The sequence below is a fragment of the Spermophilus citellus genome (assembly GCF_964194105.1).
Source record: "Spermophilus citellus genome assembly, chromosome: 13".
Lineage (NCBI taxonomy): Eukaryota > Metazoa > Chordata > Mammalia > Rodentia > Sciuridae > Spermophilus > Spermophilus citellus.
Window position 1 is genome coordinate 2,886,814 of NC_138193.1, and position 15,937 is coordinate 2,902,750.

The following is a 15,937-nucleotide window of genomic DNA, read 5'->3' on the forward strand; positions in this document are numbered from 1 at the left end:
ACAGTAACACAAATCATAAGAACTTAAGGTAAATAATGACTTTTTATAATTTTGCATATCATGTTGATAGAATTTATAGCATAAAGACAAAGAGAGTAACTTCTGTGAGTAGAGGTAAATATGAATTCCCATAGTGGAATTTGTTTAACTTTGGAAATGTTTAGATTAGTTAGAATCTTTTAGATATGAGTTAAAGGCAATTTCACTTTTCTGTCTTATCAAACTTGAATCAAGAACTTCTATTAAAATTCTTATAAAGTTCAGCTCTTTTACATTCATTAATGTTTCTTCCTTATCTTAGCCAGCATTAATGTTTTTAATGTTAGTAGGACGTATTTTAATTGGAATTTCTTTTGCTTGTTTGGAGAAGCTCTGTCCATTAAAAAATATCTAAAATATGCTTAAAGCACATTAGGTAAATTCTTCTATAATCACATCAATTTTAAAGCTTGTCTTTGAACTTTGGTGAGATTATAAGCTGAAATAAGTGTTTGGTTTAATTTTTGACATATAGGTACCACTTAATGGGCAAGTATATGAACTTCTAACTGTCTTCATGGACTGGATTTCAGAACATCACCTTAGCAAAGTAAAACATGAAGAATCTGGTATGGATGGTGAAAAGCCATTACTCAAGTCTGCTTCTCAGCAAAATGATATTCAAGAAAAGTGTGTAAAGGTTTGTTTTTTTAAATTTGAAATATATGGTTCAGTAGATATGAAAATTAAATAAGGAAAAGCCTTTGATATTTTACAAGTGAAAAATATTGAAAGCATTTTTGCTAGAAAAATGACCATACTAATAGTCACTTCAAAAAGTTTCATTTTGGACCCTATTAAAACTAATTCATCCTTATATTTTTCTTAATATATTAGGAATTTATCTTTTTTAAAAGTAGAGATAAGACATTAACAACATATTCCAAAAGTGGTATAGTAATTGTATTTTAGAATTACAAATATTCAATGTTGTGGACAATTCCTCCTACATATAATTTTAGAATTCAAAACTTACTGGAGCCTACTTTGTCTTTTGGCATGAAGGGTTAAAGGTTTATTTTCAAGGGGATTCTAATCAAAGAGAAAGAACTTCTTATATTACAGATGTTAAAGTGAATATTGATACTAATGATTTCTAACTAGGATAAAAGGTATTTAGAGATTGATAGTTAGATTCCATAAGAAAAAGGGGCTGGGGTTGTAGCTCAGTGGTAGAGCGCTTTCCTAGTATGTGTGAGGCACTGGGTTGAATCCTCAGCACCACATTTTTTTAAAAAAGAAAAGAAATACATGAAAAATTTTAAGAGAAGACATTAAAGTTTTTTGTTTGTATTTATATATTTTCAGGAATAATGTCATGATTACTCAGTATAGGTCAAAGTTTCAAGAAAATTATTTCCATTTTTCATTCTGACTTAAAATGTTTCTTCTAAATGTCTTTTTGTGCTAAGTAGAATTATGGCCCCAAGGATGTTCATATCTTAATCCTTAGAACTTGTCAATATTCTGTGCTATGTGGCCAAAGGGAATTAAAGTTGAAAATTGATTACTGAATATTGTGGGTAGGTCCAGTAAGTACATGAGTCTTTAATCCAGAAGAGTCAGAAGTATAAGTGATATTGGCCAAATTACATTGTTATATCGTGTACGTGTGCAGATATGTAATAACAAATCCCATTGTTATGTACAACTAAAAAAAAAAAAAGGTGAAAAGTGGAAAAAAAAAGAAGTGGCAGTCAGAGAGTTAACCCATCATTATTTCTGGCTTTGAAGATGAAGGACCATGAGTGATAGAATGTGGATGGCTTCTAGAAGCTGGAAATTGCTCTTATCTCACAAGTCAACAAAGATATGGTGATCTCACTCCTACCACTTCTTCCAGCTCCCTGATTATCCAAGGAAATGGATCATACCCAGCCTCCAGAAAGGAACGTAGTTTCTGTAGACATCATGATTTTGGTTAGCTGAGATCTATATCAGACTTCCCGGTTGTTTAAATATTAAGTTTGTGGTAGTTTGTTACGGCAGTGATGGGGAGCAAACGAACCTTTGTATAGAATTTTTATCACCTACATCAGGTATTCCCCTCTACCAATTCTAACCTTACCTTAGAATATCTGTTAATTAGGAAGGCCCACAGTATTTAAGTTCAGCAGAGAAATTCCATTTTGTAGGACTAGATGATGTGAAAGCACAGTCATAATACATTAAAGCTAACAATTGACAATTTCAAAAAATGGAATCTGGATCATATAAGACTCTACATCAGTTTAATAGCATAAGAATATAATACTTATAGCAGATATGCCTCAGGACTAGTTTTATCATCTTTAAAGATATTCATTAACTTAATTGGGATTTGCAATTTTTGCTGAATATAAGTTCTTATATCTAAAATACTATTTCATCTTACTAATATGTTAATAAAGGTAAAACAATCTTAAAGCTTGTGGATAGTCTTAATAGAATAAGAAAAAGATACATAGTATCAAATTAATGAACTAGTGAATTGAATAATTATAGGCAACTTAAGCAAGTATTCATATCATTCATATTTTCTGATTTTAAAATAATGAAACCCTTTTTTAAAAAACTTTTTTTCTTTGTTTGGTATGAGAATAAGAGGATTAAAGTATAAACCACTTTGTCTTATATTTATTCTAAGAATACTAGTGTAACTCAAAAGTAGTTTTGAAGAGTAATCTCTTTAGAAATTTACCTTTAGATCCTTCTGACACATTTGGTTATGTATTTTATCACAGTTGTGACTTCAGTACTTAAAAACAAAAAAAGCCATTGGGGATTAAATGTTGTACTTTAGATAGATGATTAGACCAGGTATACCTTACAAAACTTATTTTCTTATGTGATTCAAAGGTAGATGAGTGGGATGTTTCCAAAGAAATTGAGAATGAAACATTGTAGTAACATGAAGTATAATCTGCCAAGATTAGATGTGTTACAACTAATGGTTATAAAATTGTGGTCCTAGGACTATGCATCAAGATGGTAAACTAGGAAATCCAAACCCTTGTAATCCTCTGGAAACAACAAATTAACTATAATATGTAGACCAGAACATGTTTGTGAGAACTCTCCAGAGACAAGTTGAAGCGCTATACCAGACAGGTCAGTGAATAGCTGAAAAGGGAATCCATCAAAAGAAATAGGAAAAAATGTGGAATTTTGCATGTCCATGTCCCTCCCCATATATACTACAATGCAACCAGGAGGAAACTCCCATGAAGCATTCTTGTTTCACAAAGAAACAAAGATATTAGTTCAGTCAAATGAACAAAACAAGTTCCAGATACTGACCTTAAGGAAATGTTGATCTCTGAAGTTTCTGACAATTTTAAAACTGTCTTAAAAATACTCAGTGGATTAAAAGAGAACACAGACAAAGCAAAATTGGGAAAATGATACATGAACAAAGTGAGTATCAGTAAAAGATGGAAATAATAAGAAAGGATCACTTCAGTCAGCTTTTTCACCACTGTGATCAAAAGACCTGACGAGCAATTTTAGAAGAGGAAAATTTTATTTGGCAATCAAAAGTTTTCAGAGGTCTCTGTTCATAGATAGCTGACTCCATTGTTCTGGGCCTGAAGTAGAGCAGAACATCATGGTGGAAGGGTGTAAAGTAGAAAAACTGCCCAGAACATAGCAATCAGGAAGCAGAGAAAGCTCCACTCACCAAGGAAAAAAATACATATCCTAAAGGCACCCCCAATGACCTACTCCTTCTCCAGCCATACCCTAAGTGTCTACAGTCACCACCCGTTTAATCTATTCAAGTGGATTAATGTTTTTATCAGATTAATGCTCTTAAAAACCCAATCATTTAACCTCTAAATTTATTTATATTGCCTCACACATGAATTTTTGGGGAGATATCTCATATCTAAACCATAACTGGAATACAGTGTCTGATCTGAAAAATTCAGTATCAGACTTGGATCAGACAAAAGAAAAGAAAGCATCAGCAAACTTGGAAGACAGGTCATTTGTATGTAATCAGTCAAGAACAGCGAAAGGAAAAAACTGAAGAAAAGTAATGAGAACAAAGGGCTCATGGAATACCACCATGTGGACTAATATACACCTTATGGAAGTCTCAAAAACAAGAAGAGAGAAGGAGAAGGGGTAGAGAGCTTAGTTGTGGAATTAATGACTGAGGAGTGCTTTTTCTGAGGAAAGAAGTAGACATCTAAATTGAAGAAGCTGAAGACACTCCAACTAAGAAATCCAAAGAGACCTACATTAAGGCACAATATAATCTAATTTTCAAGTCAAAGACAAAAGGATCTTGAAAGTCAAGACACAGTTGCAAGAGAAAAGTAACTTGTCACACACAAAGGAATCTGTATAAAAATTTTATTGGAAAAAGCCCTTGTAAGCCAGAAGACATTAGAATCGCACATTCCAAGTGCAAAGGTAAAAAATAGAAATAAAGGAGAAATTAAGTCTTTCTTGGATAAACAAAAACATTAGAGCTGTCCTACAAGAAGTTCTCAAGGGAATCTTTCAAGTTGAAATAAAAGTACACTAGATACAAATATGAAGCCATATGAAAATACAAAATTCTCTGGTGAAGGTAAATACATGGACAAATACAGTAAGTAGCTTATTGTAATTTGGGTGTAAACATGTATTCTGAAAACCATAGAATAATGTTAAAAGAAATTTAAAAGCTCTAAATAATGAACAGACATCCTTGCTCATGATCTGGAAGACAATATTCTTAAGATGCCAGTACTCCCCAAAGTAATCTACAGTGTCAGTATATTTGTCAAAATCCCAGCTAGAGCTGGGGATATAGATCAGTTGGTAGAGTGTTTGCCTTACATGCACAAGGCTCTGTGTTCAATCCCCAGCACCCCCCCCCAAAAAAAAAAAAAAAGAAAAGAAAAGAAAAAAGAAATCCCAGCTAGCTTCTTTGCAAAAATTGAAAGGTCAGTCTTGAAATTCATCTAAATGCTATTGACCCAGAATTCTACATTAAGCTTAGAAAAGAAGTATACTTACTTCCTATTTTTAAAATTAACTGCAATGCTATAGCAGTGAATAAAGTAGTACCGACATAAGGTTGGACATACTGATTAATGGGATAGAATCAAATCCAGTAATGAATCTTCATGTTTACAATGAATTTATTTTTATCACAGTACTAAAAGAGTTCAGTGGGAAAAGGATAGATTTTCAAATTATGATGCTGAGAAAGCTGGGTAACAGCATACAAAGAATGTTACACTCCTGCCTTAAACCATATGTATAAGATCTTACTAAAATGCATCAAAAGTCCAGATGTGTTAAGAGATTGAAGTATGAAACTTGGAAGAAAACATAGGTAAATCTTTGTGACCTTGGATTTGGCACTGTTATTTGTTTGGTTTTTAGTACCAGGGATTGAACTCAGGGGCACTTAACCACTGAGCCACATCCCCAGCCCTATTTTTTGTATTTTATTTAGAGACAAGGTCTCAGTTGCTTAGCACCCTGCTGTTTTGAACTCTCTGTCCTCCTGCCTTGACCTCCTGAGCCACTGGGTTTATAGGCATGTGCCACCATGCTCAGCTAGGCAGTGTTTTCTTAAATATAATACAAAAAGCATAAGCAACTAAAGAAAAAAAAACAACAGAATAATTGGACCTTTGAAAATAAGAATCTTCTATTCTGCAAAAGATATCAAAATGCAAAAAGATAACCTGTTGAATATAAAAAATATTTACAAATTTCATATTGAATAAGGGACTTCCATTCTGTATTTAAAAAAAAAAAACTTAACCAAGTAAAAATACTCAATATGCTCAATGAATTTGAATAGACATTTATCTACAAGAGATATATAAATGGCCAGTAAGCACATGAAATAGTGCTTATCGTCATTAGTCATCAGGGAAGTGTGAATGGAAACTATGATATACTACTTCATAGTCACCAAGATGGTGTGTATAAAAAGTCAGGTGATTATAGGTTTGAAGAAATTGAGACTCTTACACAGTGCTGATAGGATTGTAAAATGCTATAGCTACTTTGAGAAATAGTTTGGCTGCTTCTTCAAATGTATTGTTGGGTTACCCTATAACTCAGCAATTCTACTGGGTATGTGGTCAAGAAAAATGAAGGCATATATACACACAAAAATATGTACATGGTTGTTCACAGAAACGTGACAGCCAACAAGTAGAACTAGCCCAAATGTCAACCAACTAATAAGTTGATAGATAAAATATTATATCTATTATAGTGGAATATTACTTGATATTAAAAAGGAATGAAATTTTATGCATGTTAAAACATGAATTTTGAAAACATTATAAGTGAAACAGTTCATTCACAAAAGACCACATGGTATGATTCAATGCGTATGAAAAATCAAGAAAAATTGGGCTGGGGTTGTGGCTCAGCAATAAAGCACTCTCCTAGCATGTGCGAGGCCCTGGGTTCGATCCTCAGCACCACATGATAAATAAATAAAGGTATTATTTCCAACTACAACTAAAATATACATATTTAAGAAAAATCTATAGACAATAAGTAGATTAGTGGTTGATTGGGAGAGTTGGGGTAAAGTGTTGGGGTGGTCTAATGGTAAGATTTTTTTGGAAGCATAAAGAAGTGTTCTAAAACTGGTTGCACAACTTTATTAATATTCTAAAAATCACTGGATTGCACAGTTTAAAAGTTCAGTTGTGGGTGAACTAGGTACTGAACCCCCAAGTCCATTTACTCACCTGGTAAAGGGGTGAATCAAGAACAAGTTGTTGGAATGAGGAAAAAGATTTATTCATTAAGCCAATAAAACTGAGAAGATGGTAAACTAATACCCCAAAAGACCATCTTTTTTTTTTTGCTACTGGGGTTTGAATGTAGGGATGCTTAAACACTGAGCCACATTCACAGCCCTATTTTGTATTTTATTTAGAGACAGGGTCTCACTGAGTTGCTTAGTGCCTCGCTTTTGCTGAGGCTGGCTTTGAACTTACGATCCTCCTGTCTCAGCCTCCCAAGTTGCTGGGATTATAGGCCTGACCCCAAAAGACCATCTGTTTTGCGGGGGGTAACAGGGATTGAATTTAGGAACACTCGACCACTGAGCCACATCCCTAGCCCATTTTTGTATTTTATTTAGAGATAGGGTCTCACTGAGTTGCTTAGCACCTCGCAGTTGCTAAGGCTAGCTTTGAACTTGCAGTCCTCCTATCTTAGCCCCCAGAACTGCTGGGCCCAAAATACCATCTTTACCCAAGTTTAAAACTCCATTTATCTTTAGACAAGGGGAAAAGAGGGGTTGATCTGGTTAAGAATGGATTGATGACTGGGGTCTTCTAGGCACCAGTTTAATAGTCTGGAATTGGATATTGCACAACCTGGTAGTTGACCATCTGTTAATCATGATGCCCCTGTAAAACTTAAAAATATCGTAGTTACTCTTTTCTTGGTGCCTTTAGCGTTGAAATGGGAAGAGAGACATTAGGGAATTTTATGGTAAATCAACCTTTTACTGCCAGTTCTGAACAAGCATTTCTTAAACTACTAATGTGTCTAAATGTAGAGTTGAAGAGAAATAATCTGACCCAAAAATTAAGGTAGCAAAGGATACAGACAAAAATATAAAGGCAAAGATGCCATACCTTTCACCCTGTTTAGTCACCCTTTGTATACTTCATAGGCCCAAGTGAACAACTAGTACTTTTGACAAAAGCAGCCTTCAAGTCCTTGAAAGGTAATGTAGGCAACCATTATCATCGTAACCCACATGTCAGAGGCACTATCTACAGCAAAGCTAGTGAAAGACTAATAATATATTTATCAGCTATGTGATTTGAACTTCAAAAGCAAGTAACTAAAAGTGAGTGAGGCTTGGAGAGTTTATTTAGATTGTCCCTCACTTACAAACTATGTCTCAAAAAATCCACTACCACAACAAAAACAATACAATCAGGCCTACAGGGTACTCTTGGTCTTCATGACTCCTAAATCTCTATATTTTGGACACTTTACCATGTCCTATCTCCCCCTTCTCATGTTTTATGTTCTTATGTTGAAAAGTCTAGATTTGTTGAATGTCTTACATTCTTAATTTTTCTAAATGCTTCCTTGTGAAGTTATGTAACTTGGTTCCTGGCAGGAATACTTTATAGTCAGTCATATATTAAAATGAGGTGGGAGAGTTTAACACATAAAATTTTACTGAGATTGTGATCTTAACAGAGTATGTGGTTATCAAATTGCATTCATCCATAAAAGTACTATTTGGACATTTTTCAAATTATAAAATATCTGTAATTTTTTTCTTTTTTTGTTTGAGGTTTTATTGTTTCAATTATAGGAAATGATACCTTAACACTAGTAGGAAGCCAGTGAAGAACTTTCAGGCAGAAAATAGAATCAGGTTTATTCTTTCAAAAGATTGTGCTGACTGTTATGTGGAGATAGGATGGGAATCGATCAAGTGTCTGTGATGGGAGAATAATTAAGAAACTCTTAAGTAATTAAGGTGAAATAAGGTAGCAATTTGGATTGGGATGGTGGGTATAGAATTAGAACTGGACTATTTTGAAAGAAGGAAATAAAATTGATGGGACTGGCTAATGGATTCCGTGTAAGAATTGAGGTGTCAAAGTTGGCTTTTGCAACTGTATGGATGTTGGTAGAAGTAACTCAGAGTAGGAACTATTAGGGGGAAAAATCTCAATATGTAGGGGAATCTGACAAGTTTCTTTTGGATATGTTGAGTTTGAGATGGCTTTGAAAAGTCAAAATGGATTGTGTCTAGTAGCTATTGACATGAGAAACCAGAACTCCTGGAGAATCATCAGTTTATAGTGGCTAATATTGAATCTTGAGTAACTCCAATATTTTAATATCAGGAAAATGAGAATAAATAAGCAAGAGAGACTAGTAAATAGTAGCCAGAGAAGGAGAAGGGAAGCTAGGAGAAATTGATGTCTAGAATCTGAAGAGGAAGAGTATTTCAGAAGAAGGGAGTACCAGATCTTACTTTGGAAGGTCAAATATGCGCTTTTTTTTTTTTTAAAGAGAGAGAGAGAGAGAGAGAGAATTTTTAATATTTATTTTTTAGTTGTCGGACACAACATCTTTGTTGGTATGTGGTGCTGAGGATGGAACCCCGGGCCGCATGCTTGCGAGGCGAGCGCGCTACCGCTTGAGCCACATCCCCAGCCCCAAATATGCGCTTTTAACTGTTTATTTTCATAGCTTATTAGTCATGTCTGTGATTGTATATGTGAGTTTGTATCCTGGCTTAGCTTTTCTTAATTTATCATTAACATTGTTCCTGTTGGCTCATTGTTTTGTATTCTTTTATAATATTCTCAGTCAGATACAGCCACATGAGAAAGCAAAAGGCTCAGGGGAAGAAAAAACAAGAGTTTATATACTCACAGGTCTTAGAGTCAGGAGGACTGCAGGCTATGTAGAGCCACATGAGAAAGATAACAGAGTGGTCAAAAGGCAGAAGAGAGAAATAAGGGGAAAGCATTAGGCCAGAGTTTTTTTGGGGTGCTGCAGGAAAGGAAAGACTAGGCAGGGTGAATAGTTTAGGACTGGCTATCTAGACTAATTTTATTAAGGCATGAGTCAAATGGAGGAGGTTTGACTCTGGATTGATGAGCTCAAAGGCATCTTCAAGTATGCCTTTTGTTGTCTAAGAATTGGCTGGCTCAGGGAGGGGCAGTCTTTCCAGCTAGAAAGTTTTAGATGCCCTTCAAATAGATGAATGGATAAAGAAACTGTGGTATGTATAGACAATGGACTATTACTCAGCATTAAAAGAGAATTAAATTATGGCATTTGCAGGTAAATGGATAGAGTTGGTTGCTAAGCAAAGCAAGCCAATCCCAAAAAACCAAAGGCCAAATGTTCTCTCTGAAGGGGTTGGGGGCAGGAAAGATGGTGGAATGAGATTGATGTCATTACTTTAGGTACATGTATGATTGCACATATGGTGTGATGCTACATCATGTACAACCAGAGAAATGAAAAGTAATGCTGCAGTTGTGTACAATGAATCAAAATGCATTCTGTTGTCATATACCTAATTAAAATTAATTAATTAATTAAAAAGACAAATAACACATGATCAAAAATATAAGGAATTTTACAAAATCTACAATGAAGTTGAATTCATAGAAACAAGGAATAGAATGGTGTCGATTTCAGGGGCTAGGACTTGGGGGAAATGGGAAGATGTTGGTCAGATTTTATTGGTACAAAATCTCAATAATGTAGTATGAATAAATTCCCAAGATATAATGTACAGCATGGTGACTATAGTTAATAATAACATTTTATATTTGAAATTACTCACCACAAAAAGTAATTATATGAAGTGATAGTTATTAGCATTTCACAATATGTATATAAACCATCATATTGTATATTTTAAATATATACATTTTGTAAATTATGCCCCAATAAACTGGAAAAAAGACAAAAAAATCAAAACATCATAATACTATGTAGAAAATATGCATAAATACAGTAACAGTACATTCATAATCTTTAGTTCATTGGATGTAAAGTTGATTTAAAATTTCCCTATTACCAATAACTTATTTTTAGGCTTATGTTGTTATAAATAAATATGTATCTTTGTACATGTGGTTTTGCAAGGGTATATTTTCAGTGATTTTCTTAGGCTAATTAATATTCCAGAAGCAGTGTTATTTTATCAGAGTGTTAAGATATATCTTTATGGTCTTTGAAGTCATTTAACAAAATGACATACTTTTGAAGCAAACATTATCAACATCTTTTAAAATTTTAAAATTATTTTTACAAGTTGGCATATTAATTATGAAAATATAGATGTGTAAAGAAGAAAGTAAATATTACTCAAGATATTAAAATCCAACCTTTAATATTTTTAAAAAATATTCTTTCATGTATCTTTTTCACTATAAATTTAAATAGACATGTTTTATATAGATTGGATTCTTTATTATGCTTGCTATAGAATATTCTGTGATAATAAATAAATTTAGGTTATCATTTTTAAAGGCTATATGTGTATTTTACCATTTAAGCATCAAAGGTTATGTATATTAAGGTTAATCTCCTTAAATCCCTTGATGTGCTATTGCTGTATGAGAGCAAATATACATACATAAATTTGGGGGATGGATATTGGGGATTGAACCCAGAAGCACTTTAGCACTGAGCTACATTCCCTCTGTTTTTTATTCTGAGTCAGGATATCATTAAGTTTACTTACAGCCTTATTAAATTGCTGAGGCTGCCCTGAACTTGTAATTCTCTTGCCTCAGCCTCCCAGGTCATTGGGATTCAGGCATGTGCCGCCATACCCAGTATATACTTACAATTTCAAGTGCAAATTGCCAAATTCTGTTGTATGTGGAATTTGAACTTTTTTGTTAAAAATTATTATTATTTTTTATTTTAGTTAATGTTTGGAAGATTTTGGAGGTTAATTCTAGACATCTAAAACTGCTGCACCTTTATATTTTCTATCTTTTATATTTAGCTTTTGCCTGTGATGACAGAGCAGCTACAGTGGATGCCATTTGTGAATGCCAAATTTCATGAGCCTTTTGTAAAATTTATATATTGGTCTCTACGACAGCTAGATGGTGGAACACAGGTAAATGACTAATAGGAACCTATTTTCACAGAATACTTCAATTAGTATTAATTCTCGATTTTTGTTTATATATATATATATGTGTGTGTATTATATATATATATATATTTGTGTGTCTGTATATATGTATATATTTTGGCATATTTTTTTATTTGAGAATAATCTTCTGAATTTATAAAATGTCTTGCAGAGATTTTGATAAGAATTGTATTAAACGTATATATCAAGTTGAGAATTGACATTTTTATTGTGTTGTATGTTCTAATTTATGAACACAAATTGCCTCTTTGCTTATATAGAATTTGATTTCTTTCATTGGCATTGTAGTTTTCTGCATAGAATGCCTCTGTGTGAGTTTTCAGCTGAGTATTTAATTTTTTATGTGATTTTGATTGGTATTCTGTTTTTAATTTTGATGTCCATATGTGTGTTGATAGCATGTAGAAATATAATTGATTTTTCTGTTAGTGTCCTGTTTCTTTGACATTCGTAGTTCTAGTATAGAGACTCCTTCGGATTTTCTATAGAAATAGTCATGTTATCTCAAATATAAACAAAGTATCTTTTGTTTTGTTTTCCCTTTTAATTTGTATGCCTTTAGTTTCCTTTTCATAGTTTATTGCATTAGCTAGAATTTCTGGCACTATATGATGGTATATTGTGGTGAGAGCAATATCTTTGCCTTGTTCTCCACCTTAGGGGGAACCTTTAATCTATGCCATTAAGTATATATTAACATAGAATTTTTATAGATGCTTTTTATCATTTTGAGTTAATTCCCCTCGATTCCTATTTTCAGAGGTTTTATTATGAATGGGTTTATTATTGGATTTTTTCAAATTAATTTTTTGTATTAATTGATAAGGTCATATAATGTATATTACATAGACTTTTAAGCATTGAATCAGCTGTGCATCCCTGACATAAAGCCCATTTGGTTTTGGTGTTGAATTCAGCAGTAAACAAGAATTATGTTTGCTATTATTTTGTTAAGGATTTTTTACGTTTACATTCATGAGGTATATTGGTCTGTGGTTTTCTTTGTTTTGAGCTTTGGTTTTGTATCAGGGTAATGTTGGGTTTATAAAAATGGGAATTGTGTCACTCTTTATATTTTCTGGAAGAAATTTTGTAGAGTTAGTGTTAATTCTTTAAATATTGGATAGACTTCTGCATGTGAACTATGTGGACCTCAGTATTTCTTTTTGGAGAGGTTTTATTTAATTTTTTTTTTAATTTTTAGTTGTTTTATGGACATGTGGTGCTAAGGATCAAACCAGTGCCTCACACATGAGTATGTGCTCTACAACAGAGCTACAACCCCAGCTTCTGAGGAGGTTTTAAATTTTGAATTTATTTTTCTTATAGTTATAGGACTATTGTAATCATATTGGTGACTTGTAGTAGTTTGTGGTTTTTGTTATGTTTTGTTTTGTTTTTGGTACCAGGGATTGGACTCAGGGGCACTCAACCACTGAGCCACATCCCCAACTCTATTTTGTATTTTATTTAGAGACAGGGTCTCACTGAGTTGCTTAGCAACTCTGTTTTGTTGAGGCTGGCTTTGAATTCGGAATCCTCCTGCCTCAGCCTCTGAAGCTGCTGGGATGACAGGCGTGTGCCACTGTGCCTGTCTAGTTTGTGCTTTTTGAGGAACTGAACCATTTTGTCTTCTTGTCAAATTTATTTGTGTAGGGTTTATCACAATATTATCTTTTTGAAATCTTAAGTGTTTATAGTGATAGCCCTACTTTATCCCAGATATAGGAATTTGGCTTTTTTTTTTTTTCTTTTTTTCTCCCCTAGAAGTTTGTCTTTTTCATTGTTCTTTCAAGGATTATCTTTTTGTTTTGTTGATTTTTCGGTTGTTTTGTCCGTATATATTTAAGATTGTTATGTATTCCCCCCTCACCCCCACCAGGGGCACTTAACCACTGGGCCACATCCTCAGCCCTATTTTGTATTTTATGTAGAGACAGGGTCTCACTGAGTTACTTTACACCTTGCTTTTGCTGAGGCTGGTTTTGAACTCGAGATCTCCTGCCTCAACCTCCTGAGCTGCTGGGATTACAGGCATGCGCCACCGTGCCTGGCTTTGTTATGTCTTCTTGATGGAGTGATCCTTTTATTTTTTATTAAGTCCTTTTTTCCTGGTCATTTTCTTTGCTTATGAAATCACTTTAACTGATATGCCACTTCTGCTTTCCTTTGGATTCATGTTCTCATGGTGTATCTTTTTCCATTCTTTTCCTTTGACCTGCTTATATTTGAATTGAGTTTTTGTAAGTAGCATGACTAGATTTGCTTGTAAATGTTTTGTCATCTCTGTTTTATTTGTTTAGATTGAACTATTGTTCATTTTAGGGCTCAAACCGTCATCTTAGTTCATTTTTTAATTTTTTTAAATTTTTGTAGTTGTAGATGAACAGCAGGCCTTTATTTGTTTTATTTATTTATTTAAAAAAATTTTTAATGTGTCAATGGACCTTTATTTTTATTTATTTGTATGCAGTGCTGAGAATCAAACCCAGTGCCTCACACATGCTAGGCAAGTGCTCTGCCACTGAGCCACAACCCCAGCCCCTTGTTTTTATTTATTTATTTATTTATTTATTTTATGTGGTGCTAAGTAAGGATCAAATCCAGTGATTGGGTGCAAAGCAAGCACCTGACACTAAGCTACAGCCCCAGCCCTGTCACTTTATTTCTTGTTTGTTGGTTTCATCTGTTTCTCATTTCTTTGGTTTCTTTTTCCTGCTGTATTGTGGATTACTTGAATAGTTTTTAGAATTCCATTTTCATTTATCTATAAAATCTTTGGGGTACATCTCTTTGTGTAGCTTTTTTAGTAGTTCTTGGTATTATATTATATATGAATCACTTACTAGCCTGATACATCATTTTACCAGTTTGAGTAAAATAGATACATATTACATCTCTTTTCATCCCTTAACCTCCATCATTTATAATATAATCATGCTAAATATTTCTTCTGTAGCCAGGCATGGTGGTGCATGCCTGTAGTCCCAGCAACTCGGGAGGCTGAGGTAGGAGGATCACAAGTTCAAGCCCAGCCTGCAACTTAGCAAGCCCCTAAGCAACTCAGTGAGACCCTGTCTCCAATAAAAAATATTTTTTAAAAGGCTGGGGATGTGGCTCAGTGGTTAAGTACCCCTGAGTTCAATCCCAGTACTAAAACAATTAAAAATAATAATAATAATAATTAGAACCATATGAAATGTTATTATTTTTTGGTTCACCCATCAGTTTATGAACTCAAGAAGGGAATAAAAGTCCATTGTATATTTTTCTTTTTGTGTTCTTTTCTTTTTCTTGATGTTCTTTTATCCTTTCCTTTCTGTTTAAGAGAACCTCTTTATTTATTAGAATAGGTCTGCTGATGACAGATTCTCCTATTTTTCTTCATTTGACATCTTGATTTTCCTTTCATTTCTGAAGGATACTTTCACTGGGAATTGGATTTTGCGATGAGTTTTTTTTTTTCTTTTCTTTTTAACGTTTGGCTTTTTAGACATGTGCCAGTTTCTTCTCACCTCCATGGTTTCTGATAAGAAATCTATTGTCATTTGAGTTGTTTTCCCCATTCATGTAAAATGCCATTTCTCTTTCTCCTTCTTTTTTCTTTTTCTTTTTCCTTCTCTCTCTCTCTCTCTCTCTCTCTCTCTCTCTCTCTCTCTCTCTCTCTCTCTCTTTTCTTTTTTTTGGTAGTTTTTGTAAAGGTCAGGTGAGCGTCGGAGGAAGAGACCACCAAGAGACTGTCTCATGCAACAGCAAAGGGTTTATTGGGGTCTAGCATGCTGGGGCTCAGAGCTTACTTGAATACAGCAAAGAGCCCTGAGAACAGCTTAAGCAGAGCTTATATACTTTCCTTGGAGAGGGCAGGGAGGGAAGTTCATTGACAGGTCAGGGCAAGTGGGCGGTTTGCCTGCAACAGGGTGAGGGAATACATTCTGCAGTTTGGCAGTTGGGGACAGCACATTCTGGGAACAAGATTAGCAAACAGTTCTCAAGATTATTAACCTTTCAGTTTTGACTGATAGGTCTTGGTGTTGATCTCTTTGGATTTATCCTGTTTGGGATTTGCTTAGCTTTTTTATTTCTTTTTTTTTTTGTCTTATTTTTTTTTTATTGGTTTTTTTTTTCCTTTTTTTTATTGGTTGTTCACAACATTACAAAGCTCTTGACATATCATATTTCATACATTAGATTGAAGTGGGTTATGAACCCCCAATTTTACCCCAAATGCAAATTGCAGAATCACGTCGGTTACACATCCACAATTTTACA

The 15,937-nt window shown here is 33.8% G+C and overlaps 1 protein-coding gene across 8 annotated transcripts in view; it reads left to right on the top strand.

Moving 5' to 3' along the window:
* CCDC138 (coiled-coil domain containing 138) overlaps positions 1-15,937 on the top strand; it is a 60,714-nt gene that overhangs the window by 26,020 nt on the left and 18,757 nt on the right. For 7 of the 8 annotated variants that reach the window (XM_081264967.1, XM_081264970.1, XM_081264969.1 and 4 more), the window contains 2 exons: positions 515-679; positions 11,513-11,629. In XM_081264967.1, coding sequence (XP_081121093.1) covers positions 515-679; positions 11,513-11,629 — 282 coding nt within the window. The remainder of the gene's footprint in view (positions 1-514; positions 680-11,512; positions 11,630-15,937) is intronic. The other variant, XM_081264966.1, reaches the window with a different exon arrangement.